This window comes from Sitophilus oryzae, unplaced genomic scaffold, assembly GCF_002938485.1.
Source record: "Sitophilus oryzae breed Bouriz unplaced genomic scaffold, Soryzae_2.0 scaffold_1178_pilon_pilon, whole genome shotgun sequence".
Classification (NCBI taxonomy): Eukaryota; Metazoa; Arthropoda; class Insecta; order Coleoptera; family Curculionidae; genus Sitophilus; species Sitophilus oryzae.
The window spans coordinates 1,743,712-1,766,324 of record NW_022145813.1 but is presented as its reverse complement, the minus strand read 5'-3'; the positions used below and the strand labels follow the sequence as shown (position 1 = coordinate 1,766,324).

At 34.2% G+C, this 22,613-nt stretch overlaps 1 protein-coding gene across 4 annotated transcripts in view; it reads left to right on the top strand.

Annotated features, from left to right (window-relative positions):
• Window positions 1-22,613, top strand: part of LOC115890872 (protein bowel-like) — an 82,829-nt gene that overhangs the window by 9,619 nt on the left and 50,597 nt on the right. For all 4 annotated transcript variants that reach the window (XM_030911247.1, XM_030911235.1, XM_030911240.1 and 1 more), the window contains exon 4: window positions 21,913-22,009. In XM_030911247.1, coding sequence (XP_030767107.1) covers window positions 21,913-22,009 — 97 coding nt within the window. The remainder of the gene's footprint in view (window positions 1-21,912; window positions 22,010-22,613) is intronic.

Genomic DNA, 22,613 nt, shown 5'->3' with positions numbered 1-22,613 from the left:
TTTTAGTTCAATTTTTAATAAAATTTATTTAATATTAATAGAAATCCAAGAGGTTTGAAACCTCTTTTAGCGATTTATAACATTCTCAAATGACTTACAGGTGCCCTTATTTTCTATGAAAATCACACAGCTTTTTTCATAGTCGCTGCAGTTGCTATAGCTATAAAAAACTATTTTTTTAAGGTGTGAAAATTGCGACACACGCTAAATGGACTTGATTTATTGTATGTCTCGAAGTCTGTGGACCTTTTGTACGCCTCGATACAATTGGTGCAGATTATTTTCACCCAAACAAATAATAACTCAAACTATACATTGATGCGGATTGTCTATGAACTCTTTCTGAAGGTCACAGAAACCTGAACGCGTAATTCGGTGTTCTTTCGCATCTGTTGTAGTTAATTTGTGGTAAGACGAAGATTGGAGGAAAGTAACATGACCCCCAAAACACCCGCAATTAGTCCAAAACTTACCCAAGCTCATCGTCAAACAGGCCTGCCTTTTGGCGGCGTGTTTGACGATGACGGAAGAGGGCGTTTAACTGGTGCTAGGTATATTGAGGAGATTTTAGCAGTTCATGTTGTACCTTACGTCGACTAAATTGGAAACGAATTCACTTTTATGCATGATAATGCGAGGGCACACACATCAAGAATCGTACACGATTACATTTCAGAAGTTGGTTTTCGGATTATGGAATGGCCAGCATGTAGTCCAGACTTAAACACGATAGAACATTTATGGGATGAGCTAAAACGAAGAATTCGTGCTAGACAAAGAGCCCCAACCTCTATCCCAGACCTAATTGTTACAGTGTAAGAAGAGTGGCTTAACATCCCGCAAGCAACAATATCAAACTTGATTGAATCTATGCCAAATTGTATGAGAGATGTTGTAAGAGCAAGAGGGGGTCATACCCATTATTGAAAATTTATTTTAGTTAATTGTCAATAAACAAATAAATAAATAATGACATACATCTTAGTAATAAAAACGATAATTTGTTTCATGCATTAATTTAATAATTTTTATCCAAAGAAACCAAATTACAAATTAATATCTCTAAATTCTTTATACAGAATATGAAATTGTCTTTCAAACAGTATATATTTTTCTTTATCTGACAAATATATTCTAAAAAATATATAGTTAACTTCAAAAGTTTGCCTTGGGCCGATTTCTATGCACGCAAGTGTATAATATTTTATTCTAATCTGTATCTACAATAAATTAATATAGATAATAAAAAAAATCGGGTAATGGGTAATACGATACAATTAATATTAACATTTAAAAAATAGGTATTTAAATTGAATTCTGGTTGTCTTGACATGAGGGAAATGATATTGATTTACCTAAGTCATTTTACGTATAAAAAGACTTAAGCAAAAAAAAAGACTTAAATAATGTTATATTGATTTAAGTCTTTACAAAAATGACTTGACTTGAAAGAAAATGACTTAAGTCAAAGACTTAAAACTTAATCATTTGAACTTTATATTGAAATTGACTTAAGACTTAGGGCGCAAACATAGTGAGGCATCTCGATGCGATGCTCGCTAAGATGCTGGCCGCGCTGCTCGCCAGGATGGTAGCTGCGATGCATCCTACGCGCACTGTTTTAAAACGGCGAATAGGTGCGCGTAGGATGCATCGCGACTATCGTACAAACATAGTGCGGGGCATTTCATCTCGATGCGATGCGCGCCATTTACCTCGCCATCCGGCGATGCTGAATCAAACATGTACAAATTTATGCGTCAAAACATACTGGAGCCTTGCACCTCGCCACGCACCTAGATGTTCAGCGCGATGCTTCCCAGGAAACAAAATTTTTGTTTTTTGCGAGAAGCGGACGCGGATGCCTGAAACTTTACATTTGATTGGTCGGTTTAGGATCACAATTCGTTGAGCATATGTCGAACTAGAGTCGGGTGGAATAAAATGTTCACAATACTAATATTTAATTTATCACCAACGATGTAATAACCTTGATTCTACAGGGTCCGGCAATAGTGCGTCGGGCATCTGCAGTTCTAATAATAAAAAACTTATGCATTTTGTAGTCCAGACATAAAGTATGTATTAGGATGTATTTGAGGAAAATATTTGAAGTTCTAAAGGGTGGCTCAAAAAAGTGTGAGTGGATCGCGAATATTTTTTTAAATGGAACACCTATATACGGGGTGGCGCAACTCATTCGCCTCGGTTGATTATACGAAAACGGAAATATGTAGATATGTTAAAAACAAAATATTTTTTGGACATATGGGAAGACCATGTGCATAATTTAAAATTATTTTGAAATGTACAGGGTATGTCAGAACTAAGATTTACACGAAAATTATATTTTTTCTTATGGAACACCCGGTATTTTATTTCATATTTGGATCCTTGGACACAAAATAAGGCATGTATTATAAGGGTTATTATATATTAATATGTTTACAAGCTTTGGTTTTTGAGATATTTAAAGATATTTAAATATGCATACTACAATGGAATAGATTATCAACACCCTGTACATTACTTTTTAGAATTAATTCTTGTTCTGAGTTTAAAGATAGAGAAATAAACTTTACTGAAAAATTGTATTGCTGCCTTAAATTTATACAGGGGTACCAAAAATTGATGATTTATTTTAAATATTTATTTTACATAAAAACTTTTTTATTTCAAATACGACAACCTATTTTCTTAAATAAATCGAAACAGATTCAAATGCTCTTTCAAACTACATATATTAGGGTGTCCTATACCTATCTAGCTCAGATTTTGAATAAAGAGCAATTTTTCAATAAATCATCGATATCGATAAAGTTTCTAGTGACAGTAGCTATTTTCAAAATCGAAATTAGTTTATGGACTTTATTTGTTTATAGCAAGTACTTTAATCACTAGTTGATTAAAAAAAGTATACCATTAATATTGCACAAATCATATTTTATCCTCTCATAGTATATGTCTTTAATTTTTTGATTATTTAAGGAGCACTTTCTTTACTCACTTGTTTCGTCGAACTAGCTTGAAACCATTTTTGCTTTTGATCAAATCGGTGTGAGAAACTATGAAGCTATAAAATTTTGTTTCGGGAGAGTTGAATGTCCGGGAAAGTTGAGTTATTGAATGTAATTGCACCCAACAACGCCCTAATTGCGCTCTCCTTTATGCGTTAACATTTTTTCGGCAATTTTATTAACATTTGAAATTGTCACAACCCTAGATCATATATACTTACGTGGATAAGTAAATCACTATGGAAACTGTCCCAAACATATCAACGACTTCCATTTATCTCCTTTTTTTGTTGCACATGCGGTGCTTCTACCCTATCTATCCTTGTCGAGGACCTATCGCCCACGCGCCAAATTTGAACATTAATTTAAAAAATTTAATTTGTAAAATGCATATATTTGAAAAATAATTGAATGTTACTGTCACAAAAATTAAATTATATAAAAAATAAATTAGCCACTCCATACGAATATCAATATTCTTAGGAAATCTAACAAGAAAGTGTGCATGTGGTTTAATATACATAAAAGAACAACTGAATACTTTACTTGCCTGTGAAAAGATAATTCGGGGACTTTTATATTATAATTTCCACACACCAAACACTTTCTTGTCATTTTTACGAACATCAACAAGAATTAAAACCCAACGAATAAAAAATAGAAATATAATTGCACAAACTTAAAATTAACTTCTCACTGAACACACTTGCATCCTTGGCTATATAAAAGCGGTCGATAAAAGAGTAATTATTAATTCAATGTTTAAAATAAAAACGCAAAAAACAGGCGTCGCGCGTCGCGTCGTCACACAATGGAAATAACATTATGACATATATGATTCATATGACAACATGATGACAATGAAAAGTTGGTTTCCATAACAATATATAATTTGTACTTTCTAAACCGGATAAAATTGTATTATTTTGGAAATACGTGCCACTTTTAATGCGCATGCGTAAAGCCAGGTCCTCGAGAAAGTCAAACCTATTGAACGTTTCATAAGTGCAATAATGAAGGTTTGAAAATGGCATGTCGTGATGTTGGGGACATATTTTTTAATGCTAAACTTATGGCGTTGATTTATCCACGTAAGTATATATGATCTAGGGTCACAATACAGCACGACGCCGACGCCTAGTTGGAATTCTTTTTCATTTATTTTTTACTACCCGAAACAGCGTTACATCACACAAACCTGGTACCTGAGTGTTTTATCTCTTTTTTGTATCAATAACTGCACTAGCAAAAAACTAAAATACTTATATATTATAAAGATGCCATTACACGGCGTGTGGAGCGCCGATCCACGCTCCAGGCGCGTGGAGCGCCACGCCAAGACGCGCCTCACAGTGCGGCGGGTGGTAATTCTAGCGGGACAAAACCTCAATAGCGATGTTTGGGACTTAAAATCTAAGAACGTTGCAAATGATTTAATATATGTATAGCACCCATATGAGTTAAATTTATTTATTTATTAACAACTTAATTTATTAATAAATAAATAAATACAAGATAATAAAACTATTATATTATTCGTACATGACACACAAAAACCGTACTGTAAACTATTGCTAAATAAATAAAATTATGATATCAGGTAAATGCTTAAAAAAAATATTTTAGCAGTTATTTTTTAATTACTTTGTGATCTTGTGAAACCCTGTATATTTTATTTTAAGAAATTCTCTTTTATTTAAAAATAAATAAAATAGATATTTTAATTTTAATTTTAACACTCTGTAATTGTAAATTCATATATAGTAAGTATCTAAGACAATTTTTAAAACTTTTATTAAAACTAGTAATAATCATTTAGTTTTGATTAGAAATTATGAGAAATTAAAACAGGCTTCTTTATCATTTGAATGTTTTTATCTTGAGAAAAATTGCCGAACTGACTATCGGTGTCATTCATTGATTTTTTAACTTCAGTGTCTTTCGATGGAGTTTCAGTTAAGGTTTCAACGATTACAACAGCATCCCTACTCCCACTAGCCCTAAAGCTCATAGTACTTGCAACACCTAATTCTTCTTTTCAATGCTCTTCAATTAACCCTATAATGAGTCTTTGTTTCGTTGTTATACTAGCCAATTGAAATAAAACTTTTGGGCGTCCACCTGTTAAGCTTGAACTCTAAAAAAACAAGGGAAAATGTTCCTCGATGGGTCTTAACACCTTTCTTTTCTTCGTTACTAAGAGAGTTGGGATCTAAAAATTGCGTCACGATATCCCACAAAACGGTCAAGAGATGATGTTGGTTTTAAAACGCTTTTTTACATACCATTGGCAATCTCCAACATAATTTGGTTTTGGAATAGAATGTATGCACTTGTAAATATTTTGTTTTCGTATGACCTCTACCTGGCTGAGTAGAAAACGATCAAATTTGGTTGATAAAAATGTATACGACCATGGAATGAACACTATTTATTCTTATTAGTACACATTTTTTGGCTGATTTTTACAAACAAAACGGTTTTGTCCCGCTAGACTAATCATCCACCGCACTGTGCGCCGTTGGGATGACCGACCGTCAGGCAGATACAAAAAATGCATTATATAACTTTTTAACACAGACTATCGGTTTAAATTGGGTTTAAATTAATACAATCGAATAATTTATTCCCCAACTTTATTTTCAGTGCAATTTATTAAGATAACAGAGTGAAAACCAAATTAATCTGGTTAAATTCAATTAAATAAGATAATAATACTTTTTTAAACCAGGTTTATTTATGTTCAGAAGTTAAATAATGATTTTTCTACCTTAATTATGAAAATAGAGTATATTGTATTTTCAGAAAGCCATAACAAGGCAAATAAAATAAAAAAATAATACACTGGGTGTCGTTTACAAATAGAAGTCAGATTTCGAAAATGAGAGTTACAAGCGAAACTAGTTAACGTCACTGGATTCTATATAAAAACTCAACGAGACTAAGTTTTCACCTTTTCGATAAGTTAACCAATATACGATAGGATCGAAAAATTCAATATTTTAAAATTCTCCCTGTACTTTAGGAACTAAGAACACTAGGACAACTCTTGTAGCATCTTTGGTTTCATAAAAAGTAGCATAGTGATGTGAAAACCGCATCTTTAGAAGTATAAATGCAATAAACATTATTAAAAAATACAGTAATTATTACTCATACATACATACATAAATCACCTCAGCAAAATTTATGTAGTGTTCCTTACCCTTTATATAACATTTAGAATAAATAATAATAATTATTTTAAACAATAACATGGGGGTAGAGTATATTGGTAAAGCCTGTATTTTCAGTAAATTTTTCCACCTAATTAATATGATATTTATAGATTTCTTTAAGCGAATATCAAATTATGCATTTTCACATTAAATAGAGATATTTAAATAAGTTATGTAACAATTAAATTTAACTAAATTCAAAAAATTACTGGCGAAAATTGTTCGCGGCGCGTTTGCTTTGGAGTGTGCAGTTTACCGCCAGTCGACCAGAACGACACGCCGCACAGTGCTTCGAACATATGGCTCTAGAGGACAAAAATCCAAAACTTCTCTTTTATTGTAAGCAATTTATTCAAACTAGGTTTATTTGACACAAATGATGAGTACTCTCATTGTACTAAATGATGATGTTCTTAGTCCCATGTTTATGAAAAAAAAAATCTTATAAATAATAATAATGTCGGAGCTGTGTTCCATCTAAGCAAATAATAAGTTATAGTATGAAAACGGTGTAAGTATTAAATAAATTCCTGTGATAAAAAAGATTGAAATAACATTAGAACATGATTCCTACAATATAAGCCTAATATAAGATAAAAATGTTTTTCTTTAATGAAAAAGAAACATTATTATTTTTATTTATAATAATTTTTTATTAATAATAATTTATATATATTTATATTTAATTAAAAAAAAACTTAAGATCCTATAAATTTACTTTAGGACAACAAAATGCATAGATCGTAACTACTCTGATTCAGGAGAATCACTGCTGACAGAATCTTCTAAATTTATAGTATCCAAATCACAGGTAGATGAAGTATCCTCACATATAAGATATTTCTGTACATCATTTTCTAATATGTTACTTTTTCGCGTTGTTACTGTTCATTTTGTCGGTATGAGGGGTTCGGATGTTAATAGTTACCTCTTTAATAGACCATATCCATATATTATTTTTTCCTTTTCTTGGGTATGAGATTTTATAATAAAGTGAAAGATGGACAACTTTTATGCGACGTTTCGCTCCAACATAGTGGACTTTTGCAGGCACAAGTGGTGTCTCATTTGATTGGAAGGTTCATCAATATCTAATAAGAACATATTTTTTGAAATACAAATAATTTTGAGTTCTTGTCCTTATGATCAAGCTAAGTATTAGCCAGATCGGCATTGCTTATCAATTTTACTCCATCTGAAAAGTATTATAAAATAAAGTTCGTCGCAAGCAGACGCAGGTGAACTATACAAAATTAAAAGTGTATGAATATGGCAACAAAAAATATTCAATAAATACGATATGTTTTGATATGTATTTTTTAAATGCCTTTTGAAGTTTGAAAACGTAAAATTTTTCAAAATCATCTTTAAAAATAAATAAAAACTAAACAATCACGAACTTGTTTAGAAATAAATTTAAAGTACATACCTTGTTTAACAATATCCATAGTGGCTTTTAATTAAGTACGTACCCGTTTAACTCCATAATATACAGAACTACTATGAATGTTATTCTTTTCACTGATGTGATAATGATCGCAAAATATTGAAAAATGAAAAATAATATACAGGATGGTTGAACATTGCTATAAGTATAAAATTATATATTCAGATATTAGTAAATTTTAACTTATTTTTTGATTTTTGTCAATGGGACGAAGCACTGTGCGCCGCCCGACGATCCCCGCGCCACCCAATCACACGGAGTCGACGATCCAGGCGCGGTGCTCCACGCGCCGTGTAATGGCACCTTAACAAAACCACGATTTCAATATTATTCTATGCAATCAACATGACGGCGACGTGAAATAGATAGGGATAATTTCTGATTTTTGCCATTGACTCGCTGCAGTAGGAATTTGTTGAAATCAACTGAAATGCACCAAGCCTATAATAATTAATAACTACTATTACATAAACTGGTGCTTAATAAAACGGCTATGGTAAATGTTTCAGTATGCCTACGCGCACCTATTCGCCGTTTTAAAACAGTGCGCGTAGGATGCATCGCGGTAAGCATCCTGGCGAGCAGCGCGGCCAGCATCTTGGCGAGCATCGCATCGAGATGCCTCACTATGTTTGTGCCCTTAAATCATTTTGATTTTAGAAATGACGTAAGACTTAAGACTTAAGCCTTTTTAAAACTAACTTGTTGCAGCTCTGGTTATCAGCGAAATAGTTTTCTAAAAAACACATGTGCGCTACTGACTTTTTATTGCAAGTTAGTAAAATTCTCGGTAAAATTGTATATGTTACAGTAAAAGTTGGAAATCAGTGATTGTTAACAATTACTAGTAAAAGCTAACATTCACTGATTTTCTAAGACTACGCTAGTAAAGTTCATACTTTGCGATTTAGAGTGATTTAAAGATAGACGGTTAGCTAGAAACCATTGATTTAGGTTTTCTAGTGAAGTGTGATAATCAAGATTGTCAATCTCTAAGGGGTGGTAACTTATGTAAAAGGTTGTGTCATCGGCAAACAAAACAGTGTTGACTCCCTCTCCCTGGCAGTATGCTAAGTCGTTTATATAAATAAGGAACAAGATGGGGCCTAATACAGATCCCTGAGGTACACCATACTTCAGGGGTTGTTTTTCTGAGTTGCATTGGTTGAAATGAACATATTGATCACGGTCAGAGAGATATGACTTTAGTAATTGAACAGCATCGTCCTGAAAGTTGTAGGATATTAATTTTTTTAACAATATGATGTGCGTAACACAGTCAAAAGCTTTGGTAAGGTCTAAAAATGATGCAAGAGTATCAAGCCACCTCTCAAACCCTTCCAATATACCACTGGTAAACCTGTCAATCGCTAATGTTGTGGTTTTGTTTTTTCGAAAACCAAATTGATTAATGGCGAATAGTTTATTAAACTCAAAATGTTCATTGATTTGATTCTTTAGAATACGTTCATAAACCTTAGATAAAATTGGCAGCAAAGATATGGGGCGATAGTTGTTACAGTCATCAACTGAACCCTTATTTTTAAAGAGGGGAACCACCTTTGCAGTCTTGAAAACCTTAGGAAATATATTGCAAGCTATAGATTGGTTTATTAATAGCGCTAAAGGCCGAACTAATATATTTTTTATTCTTTTAATAATTTTTGTGTTTATCCCATCTGGATCCTTGCTATTACTATTTTTTAAATCAGATATAGCCATATCGACGTCATTAAAGCTAACTGGCCGGAAATTAAAGGGCAGGATGTCTCTCAATGGTATGGAGTTCAGGTAATCCTCAAAACACCGCTGAGAACCACTAAGCCCCTCTAAGACATTCTCTGCAGTAGAACAGAAGAAGTTAATAAAATCAGTTGAGTTAAGTTTCAAATTGGAGTCAGAGGTGACATTTTTCCTATTATTGTTAACAAGTTTCCACATAGCCTGTTGAGGGTTACTGGACTCCCTTATAAACTCATCATTCGCTTTAATTTTAGCTAACCTAACACATCTTTTGTAACTCCTTCTGTATTCAGTTATGGTATTTTTAGGCATGGCAACAGGATCCCTCCTATTCAAAATTATCATAAATTGCAGTCTACTACGCATTTCCTTCAGATCATCATTGAACCAGTTCAATTTTTTAGTAGAATTTTTTCTATTGATTAATTTTGATTTTTCAGGAAAAGAAATATTTATAAATTTTTTCAACATATCAACTAGCATTTTGAATTTTAAGTCAATATCCAAATTATCATCAGTAATGAAATCAAAATTACAGCCAATCATACTTTGGCATAATTTGGAGAGACCGTCCTCTGTTACTGGCCTATAACATATTCTGGTTTGAGAGATCATAAAAGAATAATTTGTTTCAAAGAAAATACCCTTATGGTCTGAAATATGAGTAAGATCGACCGGTTTTGTAATACCATCAATGTTTGTGAAGATGTTATCAAGACATCTGTCACTACGAGTACTGAATTTAACTGTTTTCTTAAGATTGAAAGATCTGAAAAAATTGCACAGTTTTAGAGCCCTACTGTCTTTTTCATTAAAATGGACATTAAAGTCCCCTGTATGATGAGAGATTTGTGAGTATTAACTCTTTTCAGAGCCAATGACAATATGCTAAAAAACATGTCCAAGTCACCATCTGGTGCACGATATACCGTGATGAGTTGCACATTTGAGGCTATAAGCAAAATACCTGTAATTTCGCAGTGTTGCTCGAGGGAAAGGTTTTCAAGATCCAACAGGTCACAAATTAAATTATCTCTGATATAGATACCTACACCACCATGAGACTTGACTGTTCTGCAAAATCCACATACCATATTGTAATTTTTAATGGGAATAGTGTTCAACTCCTCTGGCACCAGCCAGTGCTCATTTAAACATAAACAATCTGCTGAGATTTCATTGAGGAGCACTTCAAAATCTAAAAAAGAGGTACGCAAACATTGAACATTATAATGGACTATTTTTAAAGATTCGTTGCTTCTGAGATTTCCTTTTGACGCTGCTTTCTTTCGTGTTAAAGCGACTCTGTCAATTTGTCCTTTGGAGTCCTCAGCTGTCAGTTTTTGGTAGACAGTGGGCGTTGAATACGAAGAAAATGGTTGATAGTGCTCCAAGAGGCCATAAATTAGGAGACATCACCGCCTCCCTGTTCAGTTGAGGGACACCCACCTTGAATGAGCTATAAAAACGATCCTTTTTGGTGACCATTTTTTCACACAAACAATCTTCATCCAACTTGTACTTATTAAGAAAGGCAATCACATCATCAGCTTTCGTGTCTGGAGCAAGACCAGAGATAAATATCCACGCCTTTCTTGCATTGACTGCAACCCTTAACAAGTCGTCATTATTTTCACCTTTCTTAGGATTTGGCCTAGCATTTTGCCTAATTTTCTTGTGGAAATCCCTTTGATGTACATCACCATTACTTGGTCTAGAGGTGCTATGTAGCACTTATTGTAAATTTTACCTTCAAAATTTCATTCAAATCACTGAAAGCGCTTGGAAGAAAATTACAATAAATCGAGAAAAAAACATGAATACCCCCATGAATACCCCCTGTAACTACGAAATCATCGAAAAAAAAGCAGAATCGGACTTATGTTAATATCAGAATTAAATCTTATTTTTATGTGAGGAATCTCCCCACTAGAGATGGCACATGTTTTTTGAAACACTCTCTATAATTAATCATATAATAATTATTCCTGTGCGAAACAGAGGGCCTCGGTAACAACTCACCATTGTGTTCTATTTTTCGCTTCTTATTTTAAATGGAACACTCGGTATATTATTACATTTTTGGAAACTACTTTCATGTCATCATTTTTCTATTATACTAACCTGTACCTAACCATCTCTAACATTTTTTGAGATAATAAATAAATCATTAAATATGTAAAATTGACAAAAACCTAATCTTGAATAAGCATTGGTAGTACTGACTGTAAGAAGAAAATTAATGAAGCAAATCTTATGTCAAGAAGGCCTGTTTCGGGACCACAACTTAGGTCTGTTGACTAGCACCAAAAGCAAAGGCATGGTTTTAATTAGTTTTGAAACGATTACGATTGCGATTACGATTAAAACCGAAATAATCGTACGATTACGATTACGATTATCAAGTAAAAAACGAAGAAACATATATTTCATATAATTTATAAAAGAAATTAACGAAAATAGATACAAACTGAAAATAAAATATAGGTTCAGAACAAAAAAATTAAAAATCTAAGATAAACAAGCAAAATTAAGTCCCAGGCCTGTTTTAGGTATAACATAATATAATTTAATATTGAAAATTAAGAGATATTACATTTTTATTAAGAAAACATACCATTTTTAAGTTTTCAGAACCCAGTCGATTTCTCTTCGGAGTTTGAATGTTTCCTGCTGTAGAAAACAATCTTTCTGACTGGATAGAGGATGGGTTGAATGACAAATATTTCTGTGCCAACTTCTTAAGGTTTGGATACAAAGAGTTTTCAGACCAGTACTTGAAGACATCTGCTGAATGATCGAAATTAGGTGCCTTTAGGTATCTCTCAATCTCCTCTTTAAAACGACTTTTTTGCTCTCCCCCCAGAGCTATTTTCCCTCCTCTAGAAATTTCACGAATGCAGTATTTACATCTTGCCTTATTTGGATTATCCGCTATATACTTTTATAAAATGTCGCCACACATCACTTCTTTCTGGTTTATTTCTTGACGCCATTGCAAAATAAAACAACTCCATAATACCTATGTCTGCGCGGTGAAACCCTTGATATATGATTTAAAACTAAAATGTAAAGGCAAAATACAGCCGTACGCCGTAACAGTCATAATAATCGATATTTTCGCATTCCTCGCGTCGAGGTGTCCTAGCGCATGGCGGAGTTGCCGGGGAATTACTAGTGGTTTTAACACTTTTCATATTACAATAATCGTATATAAAATCGGCGGTTACGATTAATCGGAAAAATCTAATAATCGGCGATTAATCGGAATCGGAATCGTTTCAACACTAGTTTTAATGTAAAAATTATGAAAAAATGTTAGTGTCTTTTTCAAAGGCGAATATCTCCAAAAAATAAAGCTATTGAGATTAGGGAATGCAATCCCGCACCAAAATCTCAATCCCGCAAACCCGCGGGATTAAAGCAATCAATCTCGCGGATCCGCAAAATTGCGGGATTGTGAACAATAGTCATACATTTGGTCCTAAATGGTACAAAAGGCATTGTACATTTTGCATAGGCCCACAATATATTTATATAGCGTGTATCTTAAACTAGCTGTACAGAAATTTGGACCAATGTATACAGGGTGTTCAAAAAATATATTTAATAATAATTGAACTTAAATTTTATTATAATTTATCTACTTATTTTATAAATAAACATATTATTCTGATGTTGAAGTTTTTTTAACTTGTGTTAGTTATCTGCTTTTAGATACACTCTATATCAATAATTTTTTGGCATATGCAGAATGTACAAAGCTTTTTGTACCATTTAGGACCATATGTATGACTAAAAATGCATATTTTTCGAAAAAACGTCGTATTTTCCTTAAAACAAAAAAAAATAAAAAACCGATCAAATTGTTTTTTCTAATTTCAATACAGATTAGTCGTACTTGGTAAAAATTTCGATTTTTTAAAAATTGTAAATTTGCGGTAAAAAAGATTCTTGATCAAATTTTCATACTCTTATAAAACACCCTGCATACGAGAATTCGCTAAATATTAAATATATTTTCGAAAACCACATAGCATCTTAATCACAATAGATGCATCTAAAACCTGGTCCAAACCGCATCCCAAAATCTTTTTTAGTTCCAGAGATATTCAATTTTAAATTTACCCTAAAATTTTGCTTGTCCCGATAATTATGTCCGGCAGTTTATTTGACGAAATTGTCCACAAGTACTAGTTAAACGCTTTTCTTCACTTACGCACATACGCCAGAAAGAAATCTAACAATAACCTATTTGTTTCACTTATTTTTAATGGCCAAGCCGTAAGGGGAATCCCCCGGGTTCCGAGCGCAATCGCATCGGTCGACGCATCGCATCGGCCCGGAACGAAGCGGTTTGACCTTGATCGAGATCGATTCGGTTACCCAGTAGTAATGCGTCGATCCCGCGGATCCCGCAAATCCCGCACGGTAAATCCCGCATCTTTGATCCCGCAGAATCTCAGAGGGATCCCGCATTTGCGGGATTGCATTCCCTAATTGAGATGAACCAAAAAACAAACTATCCAGAAAGGATGTACCTAGATGATAAAATTATTTTTTAAATTTTTGCTCTCTTAACATATTCTACAGGGTGTTCCAAAATTTAACCATAATATCAACATTTTTTCGTCGGAGAAATAGGGTGTAGAAGTTTCATTTTTATTTCGATTTTTTCCAAATAATTTATGAAGTAACGTCAATATTTGGATAAAAATTGGTGCCTGGGAGTGTTTTGAACTGAGAAATTTGATTTTGATGTCAATATAACTCTATTTGTAGAGGGCGCCACCTACCTATTTTTTAACTGGTTTGAAGAGTAATAACTTTTCGTCCGTACCTGTATAAATATATACATTTAGAAAAAATATACATTTTACGACGTTTTTTTTTACATAAAAAAGGTGTCTTGGTAAAAATCGCTAACAATAATGGTTCTCGAGAAAATTGGAATCGAAATTATCAATACCTATCAACATTGACATAAATTAAACATGTTGACTAAATAGTTTGTAACGATGTTACTTAATTTTTGTGATAATTAATTTGTAGTGATTAAATTAATTAGCTTTTAATTATCAAATTATTTATAAAATAATTATTTTGTTAAAAGCAAGTAGTAGAGTCTTGGTTCGTATCGATCGATACTCGCGGGGATACGGCGCGCGCCGTTGTCCCCACTGTGTGCTGCTTTCCCCACTCCTGTAGACGAGAGCAGTACCGTTAGAAAATCAAAAGTCGTCAGTTGCTTGGTACCTGGTTTGGCGAATAGACGACAGCTCCGCTCTGCTCCTCCGAAGGTAAAAACTCGACAGAAAGCCTCGCTTTCTAGAAAGGGCTCACCCGACTACTCCCCGCCCTCTCCTCTACTCCCCGTAAAATCCTGCCATCCTGTCTTGCGCAGTGTCTGTTCTAGTGTAGTGCTACGCCACGTTGTTCATCAAGTGAAGCTTGTCGTTTGAAAACTTTCCTTTCAGTTTTCCTCGCTCAATCACGTGAACGTGTGTCCTAGCCAACGCCTTCGGAAAAGCGGTGAGCGGCTTTACATTAAATTGTGAAAGGCCGTTCTCTGTCTTTCAAAAGGTGGCTGGCTATGAAGAGCAGTAGTTAGCGTCCTCTGGTCAGTATTTTCACAAGTACTGTCGGGAGGCGTTTCCTGTGCCTAATCCATCCGTGATTGAAGGGAAAGCGTGAAAAACCTACAATTTTGACCGTGGGGCGCTGTTTCACGTACGGTTGGATTGTGGGCTAGTGAACAAACGAAAGACAAGTTTCTTCTCCGGGTTAAGATAGGGTTTAACTAGTAACTTTTGATTTCGCGATCTTGCCACGCCTGCGCTACCCGACAGCCTACAGGAGGCCGTCTGCCGTCTTCGTCCCGGTGCGCATGCGGTGCCCGATTTTCTTTTAGAAAGTCACCAGACACTGCGTAGCTAATTGAAGCGCTGTGTTGGGACCAGACGTCTTTCGAAAGTCATCCTAACTTTCGAAAGTTAACACATGCGCAGTACATTCTCCGACCGAAAACACTAGGGTGAGCCATCCACCTATCGTCTCCATTGCAGGGCCGCGCATGCGCCCTTGGTTAGAAAACAGAAAGTCTCGCGCTTGCGTAGAATCTTGCTCCGCGCCATTTTGCGCGAAACCTCTGAGCCAAGACTTTACGGCTGCTTCTCAATCAATTTGAGTTTAATAAAGATTGTTTATATTATTTTAATTGAAACTGATTGTTTTATTTTGACTTTGCCTGCACCCCTTCATACCTGGAGTCTCCACTGTTTAAAGGCTACCCGTACTGGTAAACGTGGACCTCTACCACTATAAATAACAGAGGTGGCGCCCGAGAGATCTAGATTTACCACTGTGCGTCAATAAGGCTATTTTTCACAGAACCAAAGAAATAGCCTTACAAGTCATTAGACTAAAATCATAAATTTGAAATGGTTTTGTGCAAAAAGTACAACAGAAACTGTTTCACTGAAACATCATTTTTTCGCAGAAAAATTTATAATTAATTTAAAAAAATAAAAATTTAATATTTCAGTCAAATAACTATCTACCCAACGTGTTTATTTTTTGTCAATAATAAAATGTATTGACTATTTCCATTCTAAATATCTTGAGAACGGTTGCTCATAGCGATTTTTACCAAGATACATTTTTTACGTAAAAAGTCACAGAAATGTATATTTTTTCACTCATTAGTTTTATACAGGTACGGGCTATAAGTTATTACTCTTCAAAACAATTAAACAACATATAGGTGGCACCCTCTACAAAAAGGAGTCTGACATCAAAATCAAATTTCTTCTGTCAAAAAAACTCCCAGACACCAATTTTCATCCATATATTGACGTTACTTTAGAAATTATTTGGAAAAAATCGAAATAAAAATGAAACTTCTACATTCTGTATCTCCGAAAGTAAGCCTTTTAGAACACACATTTATACAAACTTTTTTACTTATTTTTATCTACAGAATATCCTGCCGAAGATTCAGGAATACAGTTCGGACCACTTTTTTTTTGAATTTTATATTCATTTTTTAAAACGCCTTGTATATGTTACAGTGAAAGTCGGAAATTCCGTAATTGTTAACATTAACTAGGGAATGCTAGCAATTACGCATTGGGCCAGTGAATGTGGTATTTTAAAGAGATTTGTCTAGCGTTTCTAGTAATTTCTAACATTCACTAGTGAAAGTTACATTTACTAAAAGTTGCCAGTAAAAGTTATTCTATTGTGTGGCGAGGAAGAATGTTGGTGGAAGTTAGAACAAATAAAACTTTTAAGAATATTGGATCACCTCAGTATTCAAGCTGATCCACATACTTTAAAATGACAATTTACTTCTTTAGTATATTTATTAAAAATTATAGAAAATAACGACTTAACCTCCTAAATATTAAAAGGGAAAACATAGTAAACATTTTAAAGCGTACAAAACAATTAAAAAAAAACATTCATAAACATAATGGTACGTATACATTGGTGCGCTGCGCCACGAACGCGCAGCGCGCGATCCGAGCGTTGGCCGCGCGTTATTTTTATTGTTTTAACGAACATCCCGCAATCCATAGAAATCCCGCGAACATTAGTTCAGTCGTTAATCATGTCTCTATTGTCCGAGAAGAACTACGCAATTTTAATCGTGAGTAGTGCGACTCTTTAAACACTCCATTAATAAACAATATTCAAAGAAAAACACAAAAAAGTTAATTTATTCAAAGAAAACACACATAGTCACTGATAAATGCGCGCGGAATGCGCGCGGTGTCTGCACCGGCCGTCCCAATGGGGTCTTTCACTATATTTTGGAATTAGCATAATTGAATAAAGCAATTAATTCTAGAATTTTCTGCTATCTCACTCTCGAAAAATTTGAAGTCGTTCTTAAGAAAATAAATAAAAACAAAAGCCCAGAATAAAAATCCGCACTTTATTTTTAATACGTCACACCTGGCATGTTGAAAAGCGGCAACACGGCCGGGCCACCATGCTGACCCACCACCACCTCCGCACAAGGCCATTCAACCTTTTCCAATATGGCGGAGTTAGAAGTGCTTTATTTGGCGCGTATTTTAAAACCTGTTTTATTTCCAAATAGACATTTTTCACACAAATGTCGGGTTAGATTACGTAATATTTCACTAATTTTTTAATATACAGGGACTCTAAGCTCTCTACATAAGTATGGAATTTTTTGTATTATTACTTTTATGAAAACATCAGTTAGTTACTTTTTATAAAAAGGTCTGCTTTCTCAGAAAATAGCTAGGTAGTGTAGTGTGTGTAAATATTCAAACTTGAGGTAGCATATATAGGGTGTTCAAAATCATCGGAAAAAGAAATAACCAGAAATATATAACAGAAAATAGCAATATAAACTAAATATTCAATTGCAGACACTTACCTACCATAGTTTAGAATTTACTACACGTTTGATAAATATATACTATTATGGACAGTATAGGAAGTTACTTGTGTTAGTAAAAGCCTTGGTAAATGCTCTTGGAATTATAAACTACACTGGCTTGGGTCAAAAAATATGGAATATTTTCCTATGTTTTGCAGCATTACACAAATGGGAATAAATTTAAACTATAATAGGTGAGGATAACTAAAAAATATAATATGTGTTTCAAGATTTTATATAGAAAAAAAACTAAATACCTTTTTATAACGTCATTTCTTTTTTTTGCATAGTTCTTCAATAAAATATTGGATATTCTGAACAAGATGGATTTAATAATAAAATTCTGACGTATGTGGGGGCAATTGTGACCTAAAAAAGACTTACATCCAGGCCATTTATATTTTCAAATGTGAATGTTGTCAATATCTTTCTGTGATCTTTTTGATGTAAAAAGCTTGACTATTCTCCCAATATTTTACTTATAGTAAGATAAGTGTAAGCAGTAGCCATAACTACATCCTCACTAGGGTAACAGATGTTTTGGGGCCTTTGGCCTTTTGAGGCATATTTATTGCACTTCTTACCCGAGAACTACTAGTAGAAGTGAAATTATCTCTTTCAATAGCCGTCAACCATTTTTGACGAAGCTCGTCATTTTTGGGGAATATAAAAGCAGACACCTTGGGACCCCCTCTATAATTCCCGTGACAATTTGGAACAGAGCATGTAAAAGGTATGCTACAATAAAATGTTAATACCTACCCTTTAATACCTATCTTTTGATTATTGTAAGTAACCATTATAAAGTACTATGCAGACTGGCGGTGAAGGCTTTTTACTCATTTAGGTGTAATATCTTGATAAATACTTCTAGTTCTTACCTTAAAATAATTAATATTAGAGGAGTACGACAAGCACAAAAGTTTGAAGTTCCCTATGTGGAATGTCTGGTTAGGATTTTTGTTACACTGTTATTTTATCACAATTTTCTGATCACACCATGCACTGAACACTAAGAACTAAACAAACGTGTTGCAGAAGCACAACAAACTAGAGATAATTAGTTATTTCTGGTATGCAATCGGAACGAGAAACCACTACCGACTTTTCAGGTTAAAGGTAAACAATTTAATAATGCGCTGCCTTCGTCGCCATATTTGCCTTGCCCATGTCATATTGATTGGCCTTGAGTTGAGGTGGTGCTGGTCAAATCAAATCGCAATGTTGCCAGTTGTTGGCTGGCGAACGAGCACGGTTCTGCAATGTGATTGGGCGTATTTTTCATACGTCATCAATTGGCGCTTTAAAATTATTTCAAATTAAAGCAATTTTGAGGGCCTATAAAAAAGTTATTCAATGTCATGGAACTATTTTTTTTGGATAAATATACTGAAAATAGTCTTTTATTTCAGATTTTATCCTTGAATTGGGTATATAATTTTTTGTGAAAGAGCCCATTGAACAACGAACAAACAAAACGGAGTGTCGAAAAACCGACTGGAGATGGTTCGCGGCTAGCTGTTTGCGTGCAGAGCGCGCGCAACTTGAAAACACGTACCAATAGAGGCGAATCGGTGCGAGCGTGCCGCGCGTTCGCGGCGCAGCGCGCCAATGTATACGTACCATAAGATTACTTATTGGTACAAAATTATTTTAATAAAGGTCTTCATTGTTGACAAAATAAAGTACCTATGCCCGAATTTTCTTCAACGGGAGTTATTTTTTTTTCAAATCCGCTACTTCAAGCATATCAAAAGGTTTAATAAGTTAATTTAGTTCATAGTCACTAGTCACTAGTTTAATTAGTTCATAGTCACTAGTCACTAGGTGGCAACGGCCCAGCTACGTCGAAACACCGGTTCCCATTTGAACACCGAAGTTAAGTGATGTAAGGCGATACTAGTGGATGGAGGGGTGACCGGTTCGAAACTCTGTATCGTGCAGTTGTCCAATAAAGGCAAAAGTGTAAAATCTATTGACACACACTGCTCATTCACGCCGCACACTGGTCGCAATCGCTACTACGATGCAAAAAATGTTCGATATCAGTAAGACGAAAATTTTAACCTAGTTTATATTGAATATACCATAAAATGACAAGATAAATCTAAAAATACAAATAAAAATGTTAGCCTTCATGTTTCAACCCCTTAAGAGGGGTGAATGTTACCCTGAGAATATTAAATAAAAAGAGGTGCAAGATGCACATCATTTTGAAGGTCTCATCGAGTACTTTACAATTCTAAAATCGTACTTCCTATTATCGTCAAAAAAATGGTGACATACTGTAAAAAAAATGACATGACAGGCTACTAGGAACATAATCTGGAAAGCTAAAGTACTCGATCAGATTTTTAAAATGATGTGCTTCTTGTCCCCATTCCCAATTCAAATTTTAACGATAACATATACCCCCACGCTTCCAGGGAAGTGAGACACAAGGGTTAAAAATTAATAAGTTTTTCTCTTGCAAATATAATTATTGAAAAAACCTAGAGATAACAGAAAGAGAATACTAGATTAACAAAATTTGGTTTGTTCATCTGGATCAAAAACTATGTTGTCATTTAACCAATCTGAATTATTTGTTTCGAATCGACTTAGAATTCTATAATACTCTTTCCCACTTTTATTGCAGTTTCCTAGTGAAACTATTTCCTGTGCGCTTCACTACAAGATACTTTTGGTTTGGTTGTTGTCTCTTTGTCTTCGGGTATACCAAGTCGGCGAATAGCATATGAAAGGACCGCCGAATTTTTTTATTAAAGACCACTTTTCCGTCGCCAAACTTCATAAAGCTCCCTTCTTGTCAACGACATATCTATTAGATAAATGTGTGTTACTCCGAACCGTGCACCTAGTAGCAGTTAATTATATAAGAAAATGTCTTACCAAAAGCCTTCTAAATCTTGAAAAAAAAATTGTATCGAACACGACCGGACAAGGTATGGTTTACCTTTGCGAAACCTGAAGAAAAAGAAATATAATTTTTGTTTTAATCACCAGTTTAGTTTTGTTGAAAAAATAATAGACAAAAAATTATTTGCTCACCAAAATTTGGTCCTAACTATTACAAATTCCCAGCAAAACAACATAAATCACAAACACGTTGATTCACGTTTGCAGACAATACTAGATTGCAGTCAATATTAATGATTAAATATTATTTCAATTTTTCGTGTATGACTTCATACAATTACTACCTGTTATCTAATTAATAAAATACAACAAAGACAGCTATTTCGCAAAAAAATATGTCACCTGCGCCATCTTTAGACCTTCCTTTTTCGCATTTCATAGGTCACAGCCAACTACGCATCTTTAGGGTTTCCTAATATTTGCACTTTAAAGTAGCGATTTCGACCAGTGTGCGCCGGTTCGAGGCCGGATGAGATCGGATATCTCGTGAGTAAGAGTTGATTTAGACACTTGCCAAGTCGGTAGTCCATTGACCATGATATGGCCGAGAACCGCGCTTCGGATTCCGCGTAAACAAAGTAGGTCCCGTCCAGATTAGCTCTGGCAGCAAAAAGGAGACGTTAACTGAAATCTTTACTTTACTAGTCACTAGGTTCCTTAATATATTTTTCTCTCGCACGCTTAACTTTTGCTATGACGTCATTATATTGCAAAAGGAAATTATATCTTTGCGAGTGCCTAGTTTACCTTAATTTTTCACAGAAAATTTCGAAAGAGAAAGCGAATTTACCCCAGATTTCTGTCAACGTTGTCAACGTTTAGCCCAATTTAATGTTATCCTTATATTGTCTATTATTCAACTTATCCTTATTTATCCTTATATTTTACAACATGTGGCAACCGCGCTAACTGAATCTTTTAAACTCTGCTATCGTCCAGGGAATGCTAGCATTCACTAGTAAAAGTTGGTTTCAAAAATAGCTGTTGGACTTTTACTGGCGTAGTCTTAGCAAATCAGTGAATGTGAGCTTTTACTAGTAATTGTTAACAATCACTGATTTCCAACTTTTACTGTAACCTATACATTATACATAATTAAGCTACAATTGAAATGATTCGACTATGTATATTTACTATTTAATTTTCTTATAGGACCCCAAAAAGGAGAAAAAAAATGCCTACATTTAAGTGCGATGAATATGGTAACTTCGAATCCGTGACTACTAGAAGCTGTTCTAGAATGCCTGAGGTGAGTAGTAATAAAATTTGACTAAATATTATAAAAGTACTAATTTTATAATACTAATAGTCTAAGAGCTGGCTACATAAAAAACCTTATCATCGTTATATGGCTAATTTTTCTTGTGAAGTCTCCTTATGTGTAGCCATTATGAAATAGTCATGTCTGCCAGCGCGATCCCGGGGCTTAAAGCGGGAGCGGCCAATCAAAAGGGTGAAATTTTGACACTAAAAATATTATAAGGTACACGAGTTATAATTGCGAAAATAGCTTTTATTTATTATTAAGAAACGTGAAAAATTGTTGGCAGACATTTTTCTTATCGCTAAAATGCCGGCAGACAACGCGAAAGAACACAGGCATGAAATTTTGGAAAAAAATATGGCTCACATGCATGCCGATTTGTGGAATGTCATATTTATTCATTTTAAAGCCGTATGCAGAAGGGCAGACAAAAAGATCGTGACTAAAACAGCGGCAGACAGTTATCAAAAGCGCGATATTACTCTAGCGCTTTCAGGGAAAGCTACCCGCCTTGAAAATCGTGCATTTTTTAAAAATGTTACTTTATATTTTAGAAAACTTTGTACAACTGCCTGATCACCGCAAATTT